General features: G+C 42.1%; 1 protein-coding gene across 1 annotated transcript in view; it reads left to right on the top strand.

Moving 5' to 3' along the window:
* The first annotated feature begins 2,765 nt into the window (after positions 1-2,765).
* Klhl22 (kelch like family member 22) overlaps positions 2,766-21,770 on the top strand; it is a 36,678-nt gene continuing 17,673 nt past the window's right edge. The window contains exons 1-3 of the mRNA XM_051191086.1: positions 2,766-2,851; positions 6,647-6,909; positions 16,589-16,754. Coding sequence (XP_051047043.1) covers positions 6,683-6,909; positions 16,589-16,754 — 393 coding nt within the window. The 5' untranslated portion in view covers positions 2,766-2,851; positions 6,647-6,682. The remainder of the gene's footprint in view (positions 2,852-6,646; positions 6,910-16,588; positions 16,755-21,770) is intronic.

Raw genomic sequence — 21,770 nt, 5'->3', positions numbered from 1 at the left:
TCAGGAATCACAAATGCAAGCATAAATAACAGAATACAACAGATGGAAGAGAGAATTTCAGGTATTGAAGATACGACAGAGGAAATAGATTAATCAGTCAAAGAAAATGTTAAATCCGACAGATTCTTAACACAAAATATCCATGAAATCTGGGACACCATGAGAAGACTGAACCTAAGAATAATAGGGATAGAAGAAGTCCAACTCAAGGGCACAGAAAATATATTCAACAAAATTATAGAAGAAAATTCCTAACCTAAAGAAGATGACATGCCTATGAAAGTACAAGAAGCTTACAGAATACCAAATAGACTGGACCAAAAAGGAAAACAAAGTCCCTTTGCCACATAATAATCAAAACAACATACAGAATAAAGAAAGAATATTAAGGCCAGGTAACATATAAAGGCAGACCTATCAGAATTACACCTGACTTTTAAATGGAAACGATGAAAGCCAGATGATCCTGGATAGACATTATGCAGATACTAAGGGACCACAGATACCAGCTCAGACTACTATACACAGCAAAGCTTTCAATAACCATAGAGGGAGAAAACAAGATATTCCATAATAAAACCAGATTTAAACAATACCTTTCCACAAACCCAGCCCTACAGAAAGTACTAAAAGGAAAACGCCAACCCAAGGAAGTCAGCTACATCCACAAGAACACAGGCAACAGGTGAGCATACAGCAGCAAATCCCAAAGAAGGGAATTGAACACACAATGCCATCACCACCAACAAAAACAAAAGTAATAGGGTCTAGCAATTACTGGTCATTAATATCCATTAATATAAATGGTTTCAATTCACCTATAAAAAGACACAGGCTAATAGATTAGATATGAAAAGAGAATCCATCCTTCTTCTGCATATAAGAGACATACCTCAACCTCAAAGACAGACATTACCTCAGAGTTAAGGGTTTGGAAAAATTTTTTTCCAATCAAATGGACCTAAGAAACAAGTTGATGTAGCTATCCTACATGGACTTCAAACCAAAACAAACCAAAAGAGATAAAGAAGAACATTTCATATTCATCACAGGAAAAATCCAGCAAGAGGAAATCTCAATTCTGAACATCTATGCCCCACATTTGTAAAAGAAACATTACTAAAGCTTAAATCACAAATCAAGCCCCACAAACTAATAGTGAGAGACTTCAACACCCAACTCTCACCACTGGACAGATCTACCAGACAAAAGCTTAACAGAGAAATGGACTTAACAGAAATCTATAGAACTGAAAGACCCACAGAGCAGAGACGTTCACACTCCCACTCAGGAAAGGCGACACCCCAAATCACTCAAGAGAAGCAGTCTTGATGTAAAAGCATGAGGTCTTTTATATTCCAAGTGCACTGGGGTCCACAGTCATGCGCCACACAGGGGCAGAGGGCTAAGTACCACGAGGGCAGAAGCTTTTATAGGATTACAACAAAGCCCACGCATCTTAAACCAATCATCTCATAGTATCCAGAGCCTGAGCAGTGCAGAACAATCAATTTAAACCATCCAAGCCCGTGCTTTATAGACCAATCAGTTTCCTATAGCCCTGGAGGTTTCTGGGTGGGGCGACAAAGCTCACATACTCACAGGTCCTGTGAGTACAGCAAAGAATGTGACCTTTCCCCTATTTACTGGCTGAGAGCAGGGTCTGGAATTTAAGGTTTAAATTTCTAGCTTCCTGGGGTCATTGGCTGTATTTTTCATTCTTACAGAACATTTCACCCAAACACAAAAGAATATATCACCTTCTTAGCAGCACATGGAACCTTCTCAAAAACTGCCTAACTCAGTAACAAAGCAAACCTCAACAGATACAAAAACAAAACAAAACAAACAAACAAACAAAGAAAAAACCTGGAATAACCCCATGTTTCTTATTATATCACCATGGTTTAAAGTTAGAATTTGACAGTAACATTAACTTCAGAAAGCCCACAAACACATGGAAATTTAACTGAATCACCACTGGGTCAAGGAAAAATAAATAAATAAATTAAAGACTTCCTAAAATTTAATGAAAATGACTGTATAACATACCCAAACTTATGGGACACAATGAAAGCAGTGCTAAAAGGAAAGTTCATAGCCCCAAAGCCCACATAAAGGAACTGGAAAAATCCCACACTAGTGAATTAACAGAACAACTGAAAGTTCTAGAACATAAAGAAGCAAACTCATCCAGGAGGAGTAGATGGCAATAGTCAAATTGAGGGCTAATCAATAAAATAGAAACAAAGAAAACAATGCAAAGAATCAGTGAGACAAAGAATTGGTTCTTTGAGAAATTCAACAAAATAGAGAAACCTTTATCCAAACTAACCAAAAGGCAGAAACTAACAAAACCAGAAATGAAAAGGGGAACTTAACAACTGACACTGAGGAAACCCAGAGAATCATCAGGTCAAGGGAAAGGAAGACAATTAATGAGGGTGAGAGCTACTGAGAGAGGAAGGCCTGGAATGAGGAGGGAACTAGTGAAGCAATGAATGAAGTAATAGAGGGAGAAACGAAGAAATGAATGAAAGGAGGCGGAATGAGTGAGATGGTAAATGAATGGCTGTGAACAGAAAAGCTATGAACGAGAGAATGAGTGAGGATAAGACTGAGGCAAGGAGAAAGGGAAAGGAGGACGCAGATTTGCACCTCCAAAGGGAACCTCATGGCTGGCGCTTGCAAGACCAGCAATCCCAACCTGGAAGCCCATTTCAGGCCCTTCGGCCTAGCCCCGCCCCTGCCAATGTGCGCCTGCGCGGTGTCCCGCGTGACGGTGAGGCTCCGCCCTCGCCTCCGGCCTCCCGCCTGCTGCGAGAGCGGCCTCAGCTTGCGGCAGCACCAGGTCAGCTGCGAGGCGTGTGTCGTGTGGGTCCGGCCGCCCTGCGTCGCCGAGCTCGCGCTGCACGCGGGGAAGGGAGCGGGAGCGGGGACGGCGGCGGCGGGAGTGGGGACGGGGCCAAGAGCCGCGGGCGCTTAGGGCGGGCGCAGTGATTGCCTGACGTGGCGAGGGCTCGGTGGGGGGCGACCCCCGGGCGTACGGCACGGGCCTGGCGCCGTGGTGGGGGCGGCCGAGGCTTTCGCGCGGATGAGACGGCCCGTGGCTGTCTCAGCTGGATCGGCCAGGCTCTGTTGCTAGCCGCAGGTCCGAGTGTGGCCTCCGGCCAGTCCCCGACCCTCGAGGCTACGTGAACAGTGATTGCAACAGGCGCCGGGGCGGGCCTGGCTGCCGCGCCTGGAGTGACCTCAGACTCTAAAGCCACTGCTGCGGTTGTCCAGAAGCGGGAGAGTTCGCGTTGTCAGTGCAAAATCCTCGGGTTGTACTAGTTTGGATCATTTTAGATCCTGTCGGGCCAAACGAATCGAGCGAGCAGGGCGCAACGGGGCCACCTTTTGCCCAAGACTGCTTTCTAGGGTCAGGCCGAGCTCCGAGATGCTCCCTGGGAAACAAGCCACTGAGCACGTCAGCACCCCTTGAAGATTTCCTCCTTTGAAGTAAGGACCCACTCCCTCCTCTGCTCTTTCCAAGCTGCTGGTTTTTCTTTTGTTGCTTATCTTCTGTGGTACTGCTGAGGATTGGGGTGCATTGTGGACGTATACTGAATAGGAGCCCTACAGAGGGTTGAGGATGCCTTTTCAATACACGCTAAGTTGAAGATTGCTCTAAAGTAATTTTCAGTGCACAACTGCAGCAGCAAACGATGGGAGGAAAATAAGATGTTTTGACAGGATCAAATAGGATCCCTTAAGTCAAACATGTTTGTTTATACAATGGACTGTGGGAGGAGCCTGAAGTTACAAGCAGAAGCTAATGGAAAGCGGGAGTAATATTGTAGATTTGCAGTCTGTCTTTTTAAAAGTATCTGTATGTGTGCCTTCGTCAAGGAGTGAAGTTGCACTGGAGGCCTGCAGAGGTCATCGGGACCCCTGGAACAGAGCCACCGGATGTGGGTGCTGGGAACCAAACTCTAGTTCTCTGCAAGAATAGTTTTTCTGAGCCTTATCTCTAGTCCTACCTCTTTCTTCTTTATTTATTTAATTATGACAAATCTACATATTCCGGGCTGGCTTCAAACTTGTCCTCTTATATCAGTACTTCTGAGTTTGGCTTGTTTTACTCGTTCTTGTGGCTGTTTAGAAAGTGGATGGCATCCCCCTTTCCAAGAGGACAGACAGGCTGCTCAGCTGACGATTGTGCCTCCTCCCACTCATGGGGTTAGGGTCAGTGTCTGTTAAGGCAATTAGTCCTCATAGTCACCTACAGGTGAGGAAGCTCTTCTGACCAAATATTTGTGGTGGTGATGAGGAAGCTGAGGTTTGGAGCTAGCAGACAAGTACCCAGAATTTATGGTTATCAGATGTGGCTATAAGAACTAATCCTGAGTTGCTTGTGCAACAGGCTTTCAAGTGTAGAGATAGACAGGTTCACCACCAGCGCATGTTTGTTGGGATTGTATAAAGGTGCCAGGTAGATGTGATCAGCTACATCATGGCCAGAATGGGATTATGAGAAACAGACCTGGTCCTGTTCAGAGGATGGCGGCTGTCATAGAGCATTTCTGGTTTCCTGTCCATCCTGAACAGAAGAGCCTGGAGAGAATGAAGTGAGAGAAAAATCTGTTAGTACAACATTCCTATGCTCTGACTCCAAACTGACTGGAAAAATAAGAGAATGGCTATGCAAGATCCTGAAGAGTCAAGACCAAAGGATCTCACAAAACACAAGCTTAAAAAGGAAAAGAGAAGCTGGGCAGGGCATGGTGGGCACACCTTTAGTCCCAGCACTTGGGAGGCAGAGGCAGGTGGATCTCTGTGAGTTTGAGGCCAGCCTGGTCTACGGAGCTAGTTCCAGGACTACACAGAAATCCTATCTGGAAGGGGGTGGGGTTTGTCATTGAGGCTATGAGGTTTCACATAGAAAATGTGGTATACAATTGACAAAGCCAAACCACCAGTTGAAAGGAATTCTTTCTGGAGAGCCATTGGGAATTTATGTCCTGGGGAAATGGATGGATTGAAGGAGAGGAAGAGGTCAGGAGAGGAGGCCTTATTATAAAGCAGAGTTTCTAAGCTAGAAAGATCTTAACTCAGAGATAGATGGTGGGACAGCTCTAACCATCTCTAGGGTCTTGTGAGAAAGCAACCAGGTCAGGTTAGAAGGAAAATGTGGGTAAGCCCACAGGTCTTACACCCAGGAGACAAGGAGAGATGACATGTGTGATGGGAGGCCGCAGAGGCTTGAGGGTGTAAAGGTCCAGCAGAGAAGGTTTGTGGTAGGGAGAGGTGTCCCCCTGCAGTAGTAAGAAGGCTTTTTTGTCTAGTTTTGTGTTAACATTTGTTTTTTCATTTTAAAATGTACATATTTGGAGTTCAGTAGTGGAAGTACTTACTGCTCTTTCAAAGGACCTGGGTTCTGTTCCCAGCTCCTCAGCTGATGGCTCACAACTGCATTCCAGAGGATCTAACACCTTCTTCTTACCTCTGAGGGCGTGCATACACACACACACACACACACACACACACACCACAAAAATAAATCTGTAAACTTCACTTACTTATTGCCATTGTGTGTGTGCACATGCAAAACAGTGTATGTGTGGAGTCAAGTCTTTCCTTCCATCTTTGTGTGGGTTCCAGGCATTGAACTCAGGTTGCCAGACTCACAGGGCTAATATCTTTGCCCACTGACCCACTGCACTGACCCTTGTTTTCATTTTATTATTAAAGATACACTAGGGAACTGGAGATGGTAAGTAAGTTGGCATGAGGTAGAGAAGGCTCTTGGCCTAAATGACTGACCTGTGCTAAAAGAACATAAAGTTGGTCACAGGCCCTATCTTAACCTCCAGGCTGGTTGCTTCCTGACCCCTAGTAGCTGACTGCACAGTTGTTTCTGATCTCTCTCTCTCTCTCTCTCTCTCTCTCTCTCTCTCTGTGTGTGTGTGTGTGTGTGTGTGTGTTGGCAAAAGGATATTTGTAGTAGGCAAGGTCTTTTCTACATAGCCCTAGCTGTCCTGGAACTTACTATATAGATCAGGCTGGTCTTGAACTCACAGAGATCCATCTGCCTCTGCCGCCCTAGGGCTGGGATTAAAGGTCTGAGCCACCATACCCAGCTTTAGAAGGTAATATTTATTGCTTTTTTTTCGCCCCGTTTGGTCTATAGAGGGAGTTCCAGGACAGCCAGTTACAGAGAAATCCTGTCTTGGAAAAAAACAACAAAAATCTTTGGGGAGGTGGGTAGGACTAGAGGATGGCTCAAAGGTTAAGAGCATGTACTGTGAGTTCTGTAACTGGCTGTCCTGGAACTCCCTCTATAGACCAGGCTGGACTTGAACTCACAGAACTTCACCTGGTTTTGTCTCCCAAGTGCCAGGATTGCAGGCATGTGCCATGACATTCAGCAAAAGATTTTTTTTTTTTATTTTATTTTATGTACATGGGTGTTTTGCCTATATGTATGTCTGTGCACCACATTCATGCCTGTTGCCTGTGGAAGCCAGAAGAGGGCATTGGATCCCCTTAGAGGCTTTGGGATCACAGGGCAGTCACTGTAGCAGGTGCTATAGACTCAGTACCATCAGCCTGAGGCATTGTGCCGCTTCCTATGTGCTCACTCCTTGTCCCCTCTGTCTTGCAGCTGACTACACTGGTGAGGGCTGCTGTGGCTGTCAGGATGGCAGAGGAGCAGGAATTTGCCCAGCTGTGCAAGCTGCCAACACAGCCCTCCCACTCACACTGTGTCAGCAGTACCTATCGAAGCACACAGCACTCCCAGGCCCTGCTCCGGGGCCTGCTTGCTCTGAGAGACAGTGGGATCCTCTTTGATGTTGTCCTGGTGGTAGAAGGGAGACACATTGAGGCTCATCGAATTTTGCTGGCTGCATCATGTGATTACTTCAGGTAAGCCATGTTTATTTTTTTAGTTGTTTTTATTAATGGGTTTCATTATGATACTCTCATACATGTAAATAATGTGTTTTGATCATAGTCATTTTGACCTTTCTAATACGCTTCTTGCATGACCCCATGTCAGTATTTGGCACATTGGGAAGAACTAGGAGCTAGAGTCCCTCATCCTTCCTGTTAGTTCCTGACTTGTATTGTCAGTCAGCATTCTCCATACAGGCAGAATCAACATGATGTAGCTGTGTCGGTGAAGAGTGGGAAAACTGACTTGTTATTGTAGAGACTGACAAACTCTATGACAGGCAGTCTAACCCTGAAAAATCATGGCATTCCAATAGTGTGGCTCAAGGCAATCTGAGTGCTTCAAACAGGAAGGTTGTGTAATTTGCAGTATGAAGCTCATGTCTTGAGAACCTCAAGGAGTTTGATGTAAAGGCAAAGGCCAGAGTTCCTATGTCCAAAGTCAAGAGATGAGATTGGATCTGCCCCATTTAGTCCATTTAGTTCATTCATGTCAGTCTCTGCTAGAAAAGGTATCCTTAATCTAGTTACATTGATGACTAAAAGGAGCTACCGCAGGCTGAGCTTGGTGGCACACTCCTTTAGTCCAGTACTCAGGAGAGAGTACATGAGGGTAAGAAGTGATAGTGGGCTCTGCCCCCATCACTGGTCTCAGCAGCACCAGCTCAGCTGCAGGAGTCCTGTACCTGTTGGACTGCTTCTGCCCCCGAGTGCTGAGATTAAAGGTGTAGGCCACTGCTGCTTGGCTCTTTGAAGTGTCTTATGTGGCAAGTTGGTTGGTTGGTTTTTTTGTTTGTTTGTTTGTTTGTTTGGTTGGTTTTTCTTTATCATGCTAGAGAACCATGCATGCTAGGCCAACATTATACCTCTGAATTCTATCTCTAGCTTCTTTTAAGTGTATATTTTTACCATAAATTGAGTTATAAGAAAGTGGTAAATCATATAAATAAAGAATTAAATGAACCTACTATGGTGGTATTTGTTTGTAATCTTAGCATTCAGGAGGCTGAGGCAGGAGGATTATGAATTTGAGGCCACCCTGGGCTACAGAGGGAGATGCTTCACAAAAAAAAAAAAAAAAAAAAAAAACCAGGCATTTTTTTTGGGGGGGGGGAGTTCAACACAGGATTCTGTGTAGTAGCTCTGGCTGTCCTGGAACTGTTTGTAGACCAGGCTGGACTCAGACTCACAGAGATCCACCTGCCTCTGCTTCCTGAGTTTTGGGATTAAAGGCATGTACCACCATGCCTGGCAAACATCATTTTTTTCATTGTTACGTTTTGCTAGAAGTAAAAATAAAACAAAAAAGATATATATGTGTATTATTTTTCTTTGGGGATTTTTTTTTTCCTATTGGTTTTTATTTTTGAAATATGTTGATTCTGCATAACGGCTAAAAGACAAAGTGCTTTGCCATCAGCCTGGGTCATCATTTGTGAACATTGTTTAAGATTTATCTCAGAGGAAAGGCCAGATAGCAAGACTTTTCTGTTTTTGTTTTTTGAGGCAGAATTTTACTATGTAGCTTTGGATGGCCTGGATCTTGCTCTATAGACCAGACTGGCCTTCAACTCACAGAAACATAGCTCTTGAGTTCTGGGTTTAAAGCTGTGCACCATTACACCTGGCTTGATCCTCACATTTTATCCCTAAATACTCTGATTTGTCTAAGGGTGTTCTCGTACATCTCTGATATCATTTTCTGCCTCAGAACTTAGCTGGGCTGAGGATATAACTTGGTGGAATGTTTGCCTAGCATGTGTGAAGCTCTTGATCTTCATTAAGTACCATGCAAATGGGGCATGCTGGTACTTGGGTGAGTAGTGGAGGCAGGAAGATCAGGTCATCCTCAGTTACATATTGGGTTCTGGGCCAACCTGCGTTACCTGAGACCCTTTTCCAAAAGGGAGGCGGGAAAGGAAAATTTATGCTGAATTGTATGATTTCACCTGATACTGTTCTTTTTTTTTTTTTTTTTTTTTTAAGATTTGTTTATTTATTATACACAGTGTTCTGCCTACACGTATGTTCTGCCTGCCTGCCAGAAGAGGGCACCAATCAGATCTCATTACAGGTTGTTGTGAGCCACTATGTGGTTGCTGGGAATTGAATTTAGGACCTCTGGAAGAGCCGCCAGTGCTCTTAACCTGAGTCATTTCTCCAGAACCCCCTCACCCATACTGAGTTTTAATAGCTTTCAAATGTCTCAGAGTCTCCTCCCACAACCCTCATTCCCATGTGGTAGCTTCTTCTATTACTATTACTACTGCTTTCTTTTTTTTTGCAGCCCAGTCTGGTTTTGAACTCCTTAATTATGCCTCCATTATAATCTTGGATTATAAGCCTGCAGTACCATGTCTGGTTTTAAGTTTTTGTTTTTTGGTGATAGGGTCTTAGGTTTTTTAGCTCAAGATGACCTACTTGGTATGTAGCTCCAGCTATTCTCAGACTTGTGCTGAGATAACAAATGTGAACTACCACATCTGCTGCTGCTTTTTGTTTTGTTTTTTAGATTTGAGTGTCACTATTTAGCCCAGGCTGGCCTGTGTCTTTGAGGGGTAGGATTAAAAGTCTGTACCATCATTAATGGCCCTGGCCCTGTTTTTAAATTTGATTTAATTTTGTTTGTTTGTTTGTTTGTTTTGGGACAAAAGGCCTTTTTATGTAGTCTTGGTTAGCTAGAACTCTGTATATGGACTAGGCTAGCTTAAAACTGGAAGCATTTCTCCAGCTTCTGTTTCTGGAAAGATAGGCTTAGGAGTATGTGAGCCATGCCCACAACTGCTCAGGGACAGTGCTCAGGGCACTGCTATCAGCACCTTGGAGGTCTAGGCAGAGAAGTCAACAAGGGAAGTAAGTCTACGCTGCTGTAGTTCTGAAAAGTTCAAACTACAAAGCAAAGAGAAATGGCAAGAGGCTGGCTACATGTGGAGAATCTGGAAATGAGTTTAACTTGGGCTTAGTATGTAGGACTTTGGAAGTACGCCAGGCCTCTGAAAGAGAACCCAAGCATAACTAGACATAGAAAAGGGCCATTGTGTTCCTTGCAAAGAGCTAGTTCTCTGCATTAATCTGAATGTTCACTATGTTCCCAAGAGGGTTTATTGGGGATAATTGCACAAACTTTTTATAAACTTGAAAAGAAAAAGCAAGCAATGGTCAGGATATTGTTGATGCAACAGTAATGAAAGGAGATTAGCCCTGTCCTATGAATGTGTAGGATTTGAAACTTTTTTTTTTTTTGATGAAAGAGAAGGAAATATAGAAAAAGCCAGGAGGTTCAGAAATATTACAAATATAACAGGAACTTTGCACATCACAAAAATTACTATAAATCAAGGGAGAGACAATAGATATCACCATTGTGACTGGAAGAACACAGTTGGACCCTTGTTTGTTGCTTGCTTATACAAATGTTAGTGCCAAGTGATCAATAGTTTTGTTTTACAGTGCTAAGGATCATACCCAGCAGTCTTGGCACATGCTAGATGCTAGACAGGTGCTCTCTTAGGGCTACACCATCAATCTGATGTATGTGAGGGTGTCTGGTGTCTACCCATGTAGAGGAAAAAGGTTAACCTCTTAGACTTCTTTCTTGTCTCTTCATCTTGTTCCAGTTTTTGAAGTGGTCTCTTGTTGCAGTACCCAACTTTTTTTGTTGAGTTGGGAATCTGATCATTACCACTATACCATCTCTCCAGCCCTCAAGCCTGAATTTAAGTGTTTAACATTAAATAGCAAACTAGAGGGAGATACAGAGAAGTATTTGCTAATATAATCTCAGAGGGAAAAGTCATTCTAAGTTTGACAGAAACATAGTGACAAGAATTGAAACATATATATTTGATTACACTTAAAATAAATAGCTAGACATGGTACTGTACAACATGGACTACATAGTTTTGAATTATCTTAAAAAATAAAATTAAGCCTGGCGTTGGTGGCGCACACCCTTAATCCCAGCACCCGGGAAGCAGAGGCAGGCAGATTTCTGTGAGTTTGAGGCCAGCCTGGTCTACAGAGCAAGTTCCAGGACAGGCTCCAAAGCAAAACAGAGAAACCCTGTCTCGAAAAAAACCACATAAATAAATAAATAAATAAGTAACAAAAAAATAACCTAAAACCAAATTTCTTAGCCAAGCATGGTAGTGCACACCTTTAAACCCAGCACTTACTTAGGAGGAAGAGGCAGGCAGATCTCTGAGTTCAAGGTGAGCCTGGTCTACATAGCAAGTTCCAACATAGCTGGAGCTATATAGAGAGAGCTGGACTTAAAACAAAAACATAAAAAATCAGAAAAAAAAAAAAAAACAAAAATAAAAATCCATCTAAACCAAAACCTGCCAAATTTCTACAGGTCAGAAATCTTCAGGAGAGGAGGGAAGAAAATTGACTTCACCCTTGAAAAGACCTCTCGTCCAATAGAGGTTATAGCAGAAAACTAGCAGAATTCTAGATTGTTCAGAGAGACTATTGGAATGACTTTTAACAATGTGATAAGATTTTTAAAATTCTATTTATGATAATATTCTCATGGTGGCAGAGTTAGAGCCTGTATTTTCTGGCTCTTAGCATGTTTGTAGATGGCTTGGGGGTCAGGTTCCTAGCTCCAGTGTGGGGAATGATGGAAGATCAGGTGGATAGGACTGTTGAATTAAGAATGCATGTCAACTTTTTGGTCCAGCATTCACATTTGTGAAAATTAATTTTACTAGTTATGATATGATGTGGGGGTAGAGCCATATTCATTATGTGAAATAACCCTAAATGTACTTTAGTTGGAGTTGGCAAAGTGACTGATGACTTCGAAGAGTGAGGATGACTCAAAAACAGTTACATCATTGAAAAGCCTGCCCTAGCATGGATGATCACTTCCAAAAGCAGCAACCCCATACTCTGCACAACTTGAGGCTACTCCACTGGTCCAGCCTGTAAGAATCTCCTCCTCTTCAGCACAAGTTTACTGCTTCTAAAAGCTGGGGGATGGGCCTTGAAGAATCTTGTAAGCGCCGCCTCTTCTTTCTGGAGGCGATGTTTCTGTTCTGTTAGAGCAGAGGTCTCAACCTGTGGAAGACTCCTTTTCAAGGGGTGAAGGACCCAAAAGGGTCACTGAAGACCATTGGAAAGCACAGATATTTACATTACAATTCATAACAGTAGCAAAATTACAGTTAAGAAGTAGCAATGAAAATAATTTTTGGGGTTTTTTTTTTTGTTTCTATTTATTTGAAAATAATTTTATAGTTGGGGGGATCACCATAATGTGAAGAACTGTACTAAAGGGTAACAGGATTAGGAAAGTTGAGAATCACTGTACTAGATAATGATATGTAAGAAATGGTTTTCTGATATCTGAAGTAAAAACAAAGTAAAGCTGGGCGGTTTTTTGTGTATGCCTTTAATCCCAGCTCTCTGGAGGCAGATGCAGGTGGATCTCTGTGAGTTTGAGGCCAAGCTGTTTTACATACAGAGCAAACTCCAGGATAGGATCCAAAGCTACACATAGTAAAATGCAGAGTCGGGGTGACCCTGGAGGGTTGGGTTGCGAAGCAACCTTAGGAGACAAGTTTTAGAGGGATTTCACCACAACTCACTGAGATCTGTCTGTCTCTACCTCCCAAGTGCTAGGACTAAACGCGTGTGCCACCACTGCCTGTCTGGATTAGTTTAATAAAGAGCCGAATGGCCAATAGCTAGGCAGGAGAGGATAGATACAGGGAGAGATAGGAACTCCAGGGAAAGAATTAAGAGGCTAAGGATGTTTGTCAGACACAGAGGAAGTTAGATATGCAGTATTAAGGAGAGGTAATGACCCATGTGACAAGACATAGATTAATATAAGTGGGTTATAAGTTTTAAGACCTAGTTAGGAACAAGTCTAATCTAAGGTCAAGCTTTCATAATAAAAAAAAAAAAAAAAAAACTATGACATTATTCAGAAGCTGGTGGTCCAAAGAAAAACCAGTTGTATCTCTGCTCAAATGTCTTACATTGACATGGTAGCCCCCCCCCCCCCAATTATTTTGTTTAAACCAGTTCTTCCTGAATTTTTCTCCATCTACCCAGCTGCTTTGCCCCACAAAGGGCTTTATGTCCCCCAGGTACTCCTGGAATCAGTTTGTTAGCAGGCTCTTAGCTGTACCCTGGCATTTCAGCTGCAGTTCAATAACAGTGTCCTTGCCAGGCCCAAGAAGAGCCTTCTATGTAACTGGTTTTCAGCCTCTCCTTTCTAGGCTACTTTATATAAAAATTCCTCTACAGTAGCATCTTGACTTACTGAGATTCAAGTACACATTCAGTTCTGCCCTGGAGATACATCTGGGCTCTGCCTGCTGGTCTGGCCCCATCTTACCTCCTCCTTACTTCTTGTGTTGGCTGTATAGAACAGAAAGCTCTTTAAAAACCCTGAATCTGTGTGTCTGTCTCCTCATCTGGGAAGCCGTGTTCTACTTTAGATGTGCTGCACTCAGCTCTTTTTGTGGGTCTCACTTCCCGAGAGTGTCCCAGTCCAAACAGCTACCATCTTCCCAATTTTCCTTTTTCCTTCCCACCTCTGTGCTGGAAATGGCACCTAAGGCTTTGTGCATTCCAATTCTAGATAAGCATTCTGCTACTAAACCTGTCTTCCTCCTTTGTCATCATTAAATATGTATGTCAGGAGGCAGGAGAGATGGCTCAGCAATTAAGAAGCTGCTCTTCCAGAGGACCCAGGTTCAATTCTCTACAGCTCATAACTGTCTGTAACTAAAGTCTCAGGGGATCAGACTCCCTCTTCTGATCCCAGAGGACACTGGACCGTATAGTTCAGAGATGTACATTCAGCCAATATTTACATAAAAATTAATACAATTTTTCCAGGTGGTGGTTACACACACCTTTAATCCCAGGACTTGGGAGACAAAGGCAGGCATCGATATCTATGAGTTCAAGGTCAGCCTGATCTGCTGAGAGAGGTCCAGGACAGGCCAAACTACATAGTAAGACCCTGTCTCAAAAAAATAAAAAATAAGTAAATAAATAAATAGAATCTCAAGAAAAAAATTTAATGTATAATGTATATGCCAGAACTTTAGTAGTTTACTTCAAAGATACTGTCAGTGGTAGCCAGGGGCCAAGCCTAGCACTGCCGTCAGCAGCTTGAAGAGTTCCTTTTCTCCTTTGGGTCTGGCTTCCAGTTATAACTGTACTATAGGAAAGAATTTGAGGAGTCAAAGTGAAATCAAGCTAGTGAGTTTATAAAGATAAGGGAGAATACATACATTAGGCTGAATCATGGAAATTGAGGGAAAGAAGAGAATAGTGCACAAGACAAGGTTTTTTGGTTGTTGTTGTTTTGTTTTGCCTCTTGAGTGCTGGGATTAAAGGCATGTGCCATCATGTAGGCAAGACAAGGATTTCTTAAGGTATAGTCATGCTGAAGTGTCAGGGTTTTTTTTTTTCTTTTTGTTTTTTGAGACGGGTTTCTCTGTATAGCTTTGGAGCCTGTTCTGGAACTAGCTCTGTAGACCAGGCTGGCCTCAAACTTATGTGTCATTTTTTTATGGTCACTGTATTTGATTTTTTTGTGGCTAAGTGATGTAGCTCAAAAGATATAATTTACTATAATAGTTTAAGAATAAATAAAACTTAAATTTTAAGTAAAGCTTAAAAGTTAAATAAAATTCAGGCCAGAGAGATAGTTCTGCAGGCAGTGGCCCTTGCCACTCAAGCCCACATCATGAATCCCCCAGAGACCACCAGCAGTCCGAGTTCATATGCAAAAACAAAGAGCCTTTATTACAAGCTCAAGTTTGGACTTTGTATCTGTTCCAACACAGTGTTTGGATCAGGGAGAGCATTGAATTCAACTGTGGCAGGGTTTTAAGGAGTAAAGAATGGGGGTTGAGTGGTAGGGGAATTCTGGATTCAGATGGGGGTTGAACTCCTGATTGGATAGGAGTGGGAAGAGGGATTGGTACTGGGGTTGCTGCAAGGAAACTGGCAACCTATGTACCAGTTAGGTAAGCTATTCTTAATGTTCTTGAGCATTTAGTCCTTGTTTGTCTCAATTCTGATTGATCAGTTGCAGGGTACAGTCTGGTTTTTCCTGGTTATTGTAAGGGTGAGGCCTAGTCCCAGTATTGTTAGGCAGCCTGTCATGGCTGCACTGATGTTAAGTTAGGCTTCTTCAGCCACAAAGCCTGAAGGCCTGAATTCAGTCCTGGGACTCACATGGTGGAAGGAGAGAACTGACTCCTGCAAATTGTACTCTACGTGTGCACTATAACATGCATGCACATGCACTCTCTCACATAAAGTAAGTAAAGAAGTAAAACACATGGCCTGGCTTACTGTCTACTTCTCTTTGAATTTCCTTTTGTAAATAGAGTTATAAAATGATTTTATGAGGGGCTGGAGAGATGGCTCAGAGGTTAAGAGCACTGACTGCTCTTCCAAAGGTCCTGAGTTCAATTCCTAGCAACCACATGGTGGCTCACAACCATCTGTAATGAGTTCTGATGCCCTCTTCTGGCTGGCTGGCATACATGCAGACAGAACACTGCATACATAATAAATAAATAAATCTTTAAAAAAATGATTTTATGAGGTACATTGTTTTTTGGGAGAGAGGTGCTAATATAGTTAAACTGAAGGTTTCAAACAGTTTGGCCCTAAGTAAGCATAATTCATTTATTGTTGGGTTTAGTTTGTTTGTTTGTTTGTTTGTTTTTTTGTTTGTTTTTGGGACAGACTTCTATGTAGCCCTGACTGTCCTAGAACTCATTATGTAGAGCAGGCTGGCCTATAACTCACAGAGATTCATCTGCCTGTGTCTCCCTAGCACTGGGATTAAAGGTGTGTGCCACTACACCAGGCTTCTTTGCTGTTGTTTAATATTTTTCAATGGTTTATTTGTTTTTACTCTGTATGCATTGATGTTTTGCCTGCATGTTTGTGTGAAGGTGTTAGATCTTCTGGAACTGGAACTACAGACAATTGTGAGCTGCCATGTGAGTGCTGGGAATTAACTCAGGTTCTCTAGAAAGAGCAGCCAGTGCTCTTAACTGCTGAGCTGTCCAGCCCCTCTTGGTTGTTTTTAATGTCTTTGTTTGAGATGTCTTTAGGAAAACATTTAATAGCTCTGTAGACAAGTTTGCCTTACTAGTTTGTATTGAAGCTTCTTGACTCTCTGTCAACAAGAAAGGCAAAATACATTCCATGTGAAGGGCTCCTTACCCTTTTTATATCCCCTTAATTTTCTCTTTCTATTCTGCCTCAGTACTCAACATGTGATAAGCACTCATTAAATATATAGAATGCAGTGACTCTGTTATTACTTATTTGCCATTAGCACATTCTTTCCATACTTTAACTATTGCTGTCTGACCTGAGAACTGTACTGGTAGATGATACAGCAGGCAAAGTAGGCATGGCCTGCTCCCAGAAAGTGCATATAGGGTTCCTGGGACCATGGACAGGGAGCCAAGTGATTCCAGGATGGCTGGATCAGGGTCCTTCCATATACTGACTCCCCTTTGCTTACTGTTTATTCAGAGCAATCAGTGTTTGGCATGCAGACTGTTAAGTTCTTGGTCCCTTCTGAATGCTTTTTGTGGCCTACCCTGAAGTCCTGAGTGAGTAACTCTCAAAGTGTTGTCTCTTTGCCTTACAGAGGAATGTTTGCTGGGGGATTGAAGGAGATGGAGCAGGAAGAGGTCCTGATCCATGGTGTGTCTTACAGTGCCATGTGCCAAATCCTGCATTTCATATACACTTCTGAACTAGAGCTCAGCCTGAGCAATGTGCAGGAGACCCTGGTTGCTGCCTGTCAACTTCAGGTGAGAGTTGCCTTGTTGAATAAATAAGAAGACTCATACCTGAGGGGGCTCTCATGTGATGACTGCTGGTATGAGGTAGGTCAAGAAGGCAAGAATACCAAGTAATGAGGCACAATATGGAACAGGGAGGGTACCTTGGTGTTGAGCCTTGGGAAATGAAGCAGAGTCTCTCCAAATGCCCTGGCCTGCCCTCCTCTTCTGTCCTTGACTCTTTTTTTTTCTACTTAAAGAAGAAAGATTTGTTTATTCTATGTGTACAAGCATTTTGTCTGCATATATGTATGTGTATCACATGTGTACCTGGTACCTGAGGATATGAGAAGAGGGCATTGGTTCCCCTGGAGCTGCAGTTATGAATGATGTGGACCATGTTGGTGTGGGGATTTGAACCAGGTTCTCTGCAGAAGCAACAAGTGGTTTTGATTGCTGAGCCATTTCTCCAGCCCCTTTTTCTTTTTCAGTTTTTTTCTTTTTAAAATTTTATGAGTATAGGCGCTTTTCCTGTATACCTATATTTCCATGTGTCACATATGTACAGTGCCTGTGGAGGCCAGAAGAGGGTGTTGGGTCCCCTAAAACTGAAGTTGCAGATAGTTGTGATCTGCTATGTAGCTGATGGAAATCAAACTTGGATTTTTTTTTACCCCTTTGGTTTTTTGAGACAGGGTTTCTCTGTGGTTTTGGAGGCTGTCCTGGAACTAGCTCTGTAGACTAGGCTGGTCTCGAACTCACAGAGATCCACCTGCGTCTGCCTCCTGAGTGGTGGGATTAAGGTGTGAACCACCAACACCCAGCCTGAAAAAAGTTTTTTTTTATTGTTTTTTCCTTTTTATTTATGCTTTGTGCACCTGGATAATTTTTTGTAGCAGCCAGTGTTCTTAACTACTGAGCTATCTCTCCAGTCCCTTCTTTTTTCCCCCATTTTTTGAAACAGTCTCACTATAGTCCAGTCTAGCCTAGGATGGCTAATCTCTCGGTAGTCCTGCTTTGGCCCTCAGAGTGCTGGGATTATAGGCATAAACCAATATATCCTCCTTGCCTTCTCTTCTTTGCTGCTTCCTTCTTCTGGCCTGATTTCCCTGCTAGGAAAAACATCACAGTTGGGCAACCCCGAGGCATGTGTTTGTGATGGCCTATGTTATGTGATGTCTAGTGACTTTGAGAATCCTCTGCCCTGCAGCACAATGTAAGTTTTTCTGTCCACCAGCTATGTTTGTCCACCCCTTCCTCCCTTCATTCCTCCCTCTCTTTCTCCCTCTCTCCCTCCCTCTCTCTCTCCCTCCCTCCCTCTCTCCCTCCCTCCCTCTTTCTCTCTCACCTTAAATTTGCAATCTTGCCTTTAGTGCATGATTCCTTCTCTTACTTCCTTATTAAAGCCCCAAACTAACTTTCAGGTAAAGCAGCTGGAAAGGAGTGGGAAAAGACTAGGAGGAAGAGCACTGGAGTTTCCCTCCAACTAAAGAGCCCTGGGAGATCCATAGGAACAGCAAAGCAGGGCAGGCAACCCCAGTAGCCTGTCTACTTCATAGGCCCAGCTCCTCCAGAGCTGAGGGGGCAGAGGTGAGGCAGGGTCCATTGGGTAAGCTGATATCAAGCCAAGCTGGTGAGGGATGGCATCCTTTACCATCAAGGATTGGGAAGGTGGGGGAGAGCAAGCCAGCTTATTTCTGTAGCAGGAATAATATATAAACCAAGAGACAGATATGGGGGTTAAAGCTGAAGACCAGAGAAGCAAAGCAGTCAGCCATTAGACAATTCTCACCTCCACCAATACTCAGACCGAAGGGGCAGTCGTGTCCTCAGATTGCATCTCCAGACTGCTCTGCTCCTCAGACTCACTGAGACTGCCCTGAGTTCCTTATATTCTCTCTAGTGCTGGGATTAAAGGTATGAGCCCTGTTTCTCTTTTAGACTGATTCACTCTCATGTAGCCCAGGTTGGCCTTGAACTCAGAGATCCACCTGCCTCTGTCTTCTGAGTCCTGGCATTAAAGGTGTGTGCTACCTGCCTAGCTTCTATGACTGTGGCTAGCTTTGCATTCTGATTCCCAGACAAGCTTTATTAGATCATAAACAATATGTCACCACAATTCCTTGTTTTTTGTCTAATACAAAAAAGAAGGCTATAACTAATATAAAAAAAGCCATGTACAATAAGTATAACTGTATACTATATATATATATATATATATATATATATATATATGCAATCAATACATCAACAATGTCTACTCCATTTGCATTTGACAAATTCAGAGAAATCATTCTATTATCTATCCTATCTTGGTGAGTCCAAAAGGTTGTGCCTAATTCACTTTCTATTCTAATTTTCATTATCAAATTATCTTTAAATGTCTCTCAACTTTTTATACTTTATATCTTTTTAGTGAGTTTATTTTTTGAGTCTGGTAAACAAGGAAAACTATAACTGTAACTATCTAGCCTTCAACTCCTTCAGAGACCAGAGAAGGAAATAATATTAACTGAATAAGCAGGAAATGTGAGCAAGTGACTTCCAAAAAATATAAGATTTATAATGACAAAAACAGCTGCCTACTTGGATAGTCATGCAAGGTTCCTCTGCAACATCGGGACATCCATCTTTGGCCTATAGGCCTACCATATCTGACAGATTTTCTGTGAAGTGGGATTTTCTGAAGTACTATCACACTCTGTCTTGGCAAGGTTTGGCAATCATTCTCTTTTGTGTCTGTCCAGTTTGTACAGCATACTGTCAACAGTTGTGGCAAGGGCATTTTCTTGCCCAATGGCTTCTTTTGCCACAAAGAAAGTAAATTCCATGTGGAGTTTCTTTGATGCCTATCATCTTCTCTGAAGTAAATTGGTGCTGCCAGGAGCAGACATAGGTCATTATCATAAAAAAAGAACCTATGTTAGTTATTAAAACATCTTACATGCCATATTCTGTATATCTGAAATGTTTGAAGAGACTACCTGTCTTTTTAAAATATACCTGTTTGACCTTGAAAACATACCTTATATGACTACAAATTTGATTTTAATAGGAGACCAATTACTAACCTGCCTTTCCTTATTATCCTACATAGTTGGTAATAATAACTTTGAAGGACTAGAAGCATTGCATTGTTAAATGAGCTGTACAGGTACAATTCCTTGAACAAGATTAGAAATGTATGTACAATATGTTTTAATCAAATCTCAAATTATTATACAAAATTTGTATATAATATACAAAAGTCTAATCCAGTGTAAAATATTTCAAACTAGTAGTTGCTTTTTAAAGTAATTCAGTAATCTACCCTTTTGATAGGATAATCATATCTGTATCCCCCTTTTTTCTTTTCAAAACAAGAACTCTACATCTAATCCCCTTGTTCAACTTTCTTCCTGACTTTAACCAATAACAACTTGTAACCAAATCCCTAAACTGCAACAGATACCTATAACCCAATGAAAGACCAAAACCTACCCACCCCACCTCTCAGGAATGTGGGCATCATGTTCCTGCTATGTGGAGGTGACAGCATCTTTAGAGGACCCTGAAAAGAATAATTTGGGTTAGTTGTCAAGCTGTATCATTTGTTGTCCAGTCTCTGTCTAATGGGAAAGTGGAGGGCTTGTCCTGGCTGGAGTAGTCTGAGGCTGGTCCATCTCAGCTAGCTGTCTTGAAATTGTTTTGAGCAGTTTGTAGCCCAAAGCTGATGATTTTTAGTTGATGTTTTTCAGTTTAGTCTTTGTGGAATTGTCATTATGGTGCCCCATCCTCCTTTTGGAGACTTCAAAGGTCACTGTTAGGCGTTTTCATGGTTCACTACAGAAAACTGATGGAAACCCAAATCCGAAATCATGTACAGAGAGGTAGATGAAAACTTTTTCTAGAATTAAGTTACTCTGTATGACCATTAATATAATGACAAATACATATATATTAACCTTATAAATTTTTAGATGATGTACCTTAATAAATTCTTCAATGAGTCAAAATAAAACCAAAGGATTATGAGATGAGTGCCAATACAAAAGTCCTTAAATACTTGTTTTTCTTCTGTCCGATATTAGGTGATTCTTCTGACATGAGACAGAGATTTTGGATTTTCCTTTTAACAAGCATGCTTGGGTTTAGAGAAGGAGAGAGCTACATTCCAACTCCAAAGCCAGCTTTAATCTTTTAATTGGACTGGGACTACTAAAAGACCATTTGCATTATGTGTCTGTAGAGAAAAGCAAAAACAAACATTTGAGAAGATTTATGAAATTATATCCTGTTGGAAGGGGAAATACACCAATAGGCCAGTTTACTCCTTTTCTTGGAATTTTTTTTTTTTTTTCTGTAGCAATTTGAACATGCAACATGTGACAGCAAGTTTTATTTGATAGAAAGTCATAGAGTCTGCAAATCAAGTTTGGGTGTTGCAGCTGTTGGTTTGCCCCCATTTGATGTGTCTTGCACTGGACCTGGTGACTCTTCAATGTCTCTGGAGTCTTGGATTTGAATCCAAGCAAAATTGGTCTTGTTAAACTTGCTCTAGGCAAGTTTTTCCATTCTGAATCTGTCTGGTTGGAGATCCTGTACTAGATGGGCTTCAGCTGTGTCTGTGTAGGATTCCACCCAATAGAGGCACACTGCTTTGAAAACAGACCACAGAACCAAGGATAGAGAAATGAAGTCTTGGTGCAAGGGGATGGGTTATTTCCAGGATGGCATTGCTTATTCCTACTTGCTCAGACCCAGGACAGTAGTATTTTAGGGAAAAGAGGACTAGAAGAACTGGCTAGGGAATTAAACATGGCAAGTGAAGATGTTCAGGAACTATAGAGCACCCTAAAGAATCAAACATGGCTATGTATTTCTCTGATCATTTGTAGGTGTCTATTTAGCTCTTAGCATATCACCTAGCAAGAAGCATGAGTTGTCTTTTTAATTTAAGATATTCTAAACATTTATTGATAGGCTTTAAATATTAGCAGAATTTCTCTGTATACTGTAATTTGTTGGTGATTCTAATTGAGTCAGGGATAGTTGTCTTGTACTCTT

Source organism: Phodopus roborovskii, unplaced genomic scaffold (genome assembly GCF_943737965.1).
Source record: "Phodopus roborovskii unplaced genomic scaffold, PHOROB, whole genome shotgun sequence".
Classification (NCBI taxonomy): Eukaryota; Metazoa; Chordata; class Mammalia; order Rodentia; family Cricetidae; genus Phodopus; species Phodopus roborovskii.
Note: the sequence above shows the minus strand (reverse complement) of the source record. Positions and strands in the feature narration are given on the sequence as shown.